Consider the following 3,153-nt stretch of genomic DNA (forward strand, 5'->3'; position numbering starts at 1 on the left):
TTAATTATTATTTATTAGTTACACCAATGTGTTTTATTGCCCATTTCGTTGCCAAATACACATTTTCCTCGACGTAGATCGTGATCTTGCGCGCTCCAACTAATTTCTCACGCTCCTTATTCAACGCCAATAAATCGAGAATTTTATTATTTCCGTCGAAATGTGATCCACAACGAAAATATTTGACTTTAATTTTGTTCACTCTCTCTGCATGGCGAACAATTGGTAAAATGTAATCAGAATCGGCTGTTATGAAATGAAGGCGTTTCAGGTTCGAAAGCATATGTGGAATTAACTTCAGATCAGTAATAGAATGACTCTCGAAGACGCAAAGTTCTTCCAAGTTTCTCAAAGCACCGACGGTAACACCATAGTTATCCAATGCGGCACGAAATTTTACCAGTCCTTTAACTGTAGCCAACGCATCGATAATTTCTTGATGAGTAGATAATTTATCGAAAAATTTAAGTTTCTTATAAAATCCCATCTCGTAGAGCTCATTTAGCAAACGGCAAAATAATTGAATTTCAACTTTGCCATCATAACCAATCGACAATGTATCAAATTTGATGTTTGAATTTTTGAATAACTCTCTGTTTGACCAGAAGATTTTCGTATTGACAGTTAATTGATTAATTGTTGTGTTAAGTTCAAGGAATGTTTCTAATTCTGGTATTTCTTCCCAATCAAAGCGTGTCAATGCTGGGTAAAATCGATACATCCATTCGTGTTTCTTTGGTTTTTCACTCAAGGATAAATATTTAACATTTGGAGAGCAAGCAGCAATTAATGTGTCCAGTTCATTTCCATTTTCATCATAACCATTTATTGTTACGCTTTCAGCCTTACTTAGAATTTCTTTCATTTCAGTAATCAGAGCCATTCTTAAACGAAAATAACCAATTTCGATTCTTTTGATTGATGCTGAATGTTTCAATGCAGATACAAAATTCATCATATGATTCTCAACATCTCTGATAAGGAATACGTTTTGAAAGAAATCTTTAAAACAATCTATCTTGAAACCACCAAGGAAAGAAAAAACTCCACTGAATTTTATTTGTGCGGCTCCATAGTTTAGTTGAAAACAATGACCGGCTATGCGTTGCATTCGTTTACATGTTTGACCCAAGTTTGCCAAATCCCCCAGCGATAAATAGTCGAACACTTCTTCGAAACAGTCGATGTTTAGTTTAAAAATATCAGCCAATTGTTGTTCTCCGTTCACAGCAGCTGGATTATTGTCTTCATCATTCGGTTTCATTTTCTTGGCACTTGGTCCACTTTCATTGGCATTTTGTTCTTGGCTCATTTTTTTCTACTTTGTGAGCCTCTTGATTACATGAAACAAAGAAAGTTCATTTAACGCTCGCAATAATTTTCAATGAATAAAAATCAGTGAATGAACCACACTGTTGATTGTGTTTTCATAGAATATCGACAGAATAATGGAGGGAACAGATCTCTATTTATCATGTATTTCACAATATGATGTATTATTACGTCAAGTTTATCAAACAAGTTTTATTCACATTGTTACTGATAGCACAGCAAATATCCAAATAATGTGGTTCCAATCACTGACGAAACTAACAAGAGCCAAACGCAAAATGCTTACCATCAATAAAATGTAGAAAAATTAAAGCGAAATGCATTAGAATCCTTTAAATTTTCTTTTCAAATGACAACTGAGTCATTTTTTGATCGAAGTGCTTTCCATTGAACTGACATTTAATAAGTACAAATTCAAATTGGAAGTAAAGTGCGTACTCAACCACATGATAGTTTAAATACATTATATGCTTTTCAATTCATAGTTTATCTGCTTCTCAAAACAATACATACACAAGCATCACATGAACAGCAGAAGTCAATAAGTATTCATCACAGAAACAAAGCTGAGTAGCGTGCGCATGTATTTGTGTTTACACTGCTGTTATGACGTATACATTTGATGTTTGTGAGTTAGTGTGTATGTATTGTTTTGAAGAAGAAGTACATGTTTGAGTCTCACTCGTTTATATGTAAATTACATAGGCATTTCCAGGCCATGGGATATTTCTTGTTGAAAGCAATCAATTTAAATGAAATAAAGAGACACGTCTACCAGTTCTTCAAGCGATAAACATCGGAGTGTTCGATTCATGTTCAAAAAATGTCGACGTATTATTTTTTAAACAATTTTTAGGTGGAGAACTGTGCTATTATCTCTTAATCCATAACCAATTTTTGAACTAACCTGGCATTTTCACTTCCGCGGTATTGTAGGCCTCCTTGCCATTAGTTAGCTACGTGTACACTTTCTCCACAAGTGTTGCAGAGTATTCATTCACTTCGTTCTTATTTGGAAATATGAAAAAAAATATGCGTAATTAGAGCAACTGTATAAATTGTACAAATTGAATGAAAAAAAAATTTCGAAATAAAATTGAGTTAACTTTATCAAATTATTTTTAATTAGTTTTTATTTCACTAAGAAATGATAGAAAATCGTTATAAAACTTGAATGTCACAAGGGCATGCTGCTAACGTTACGTTAAAATATTCAAACGTACGGTTTTAAATAGAGGAAATCCAATAAAAATCACACAACTATTTCATGTAGCGCAAGCGTAAATGAAACAAACATACTGAACAGTGCACACTTTTTGTTACCGTCTTCAATTTTTTTTATATATTTTCTTTTTGAATAAATTATTTCAGGCATTTTAAAACACAAAAAAAAGTTCAGAAATTCTGTGAACAGAAATCACTGGATATAACAAAAAATGTAAGAAAAACACAAAAAACCGATCACTTTCATGTAAAAATATTTTCTAAAAATGATCTTTCATCATGCGAGATAGCTCAACAGAGGAAAAACACCATTCACTCAGTTTCGTTAAATCCGGTTTATTTTATTACTACGGACCCAACACAGCTACCACGAATAATAAAAGTAGTTATTTATCGCTTTTCTGTATTCTCTTCATGCGTTAGTTTCTTTTTGTACATAAAGTATATGTGTGGATGTGGCACATGCTAACAAAATAACACATATATGCTTTATGTACAAAATCAATCAAATAAAGTCCTAAATCGTCACTTTTATTATTCGAGTGTATATGTAGCAAACACAAATTGGATGGAAACAATTATTTTCAATTATTTTTT

The 3,153-nt window shown here is 32.4% G+C and overlaps 1 protein-coding gene across 1 annotated transcript; it reads right to left on the bottom strand.

Moving 5' to 3' along the window:
• Window positions 1-7: 7 nt before the first annotated feature.
• On the bottom strand, window positions 8-2,305 carry LOC116339964. The gene is made up of 2 exons (XM_031766054.1): window positions 2,240-2,305; window positions 8-1,331 (listed from the first exon to the last, which is right to left on the bottom strand). Exon 2 carries the CDS (start codon window positions 1,310-1,312, stop codon window positions 8-10), a length of 1,305 nt encoding a protein of 434 aa, XP_031621914.1. The 5' UTR covers window positions 1,313-1,331; window positions 2,240-2,305.
• Between the last annotated feature and the right edge of the window lie 848 nt (window positions 2,306-3,153).

This window comes from Contarinia nasturtii, unplaced genomic scaffold (assembly GCF_009176525.2).
Source record: "Contarinia nasturtii isolate CC-2019 unplaced genomic scaffold, AAFC_CNas_1.1 Cnas_scaffold_561, whole genome shotgun sequence".
NCBI lineage: Eukaryota > Metazoa > Arthropoda > Insecta > Diptera > Cecidomyiidae > Contarinia > Contarinia nasturtii.

Coding starts and splice junctions, on each gene's coding strand:
- LOC116339964 (XM_031766054.1), bottom strand. CDS start 1,312: ATGAGCCAAGAACAAAATGCCAATGAAAGTGGACCAAGTGCCAAGAAA.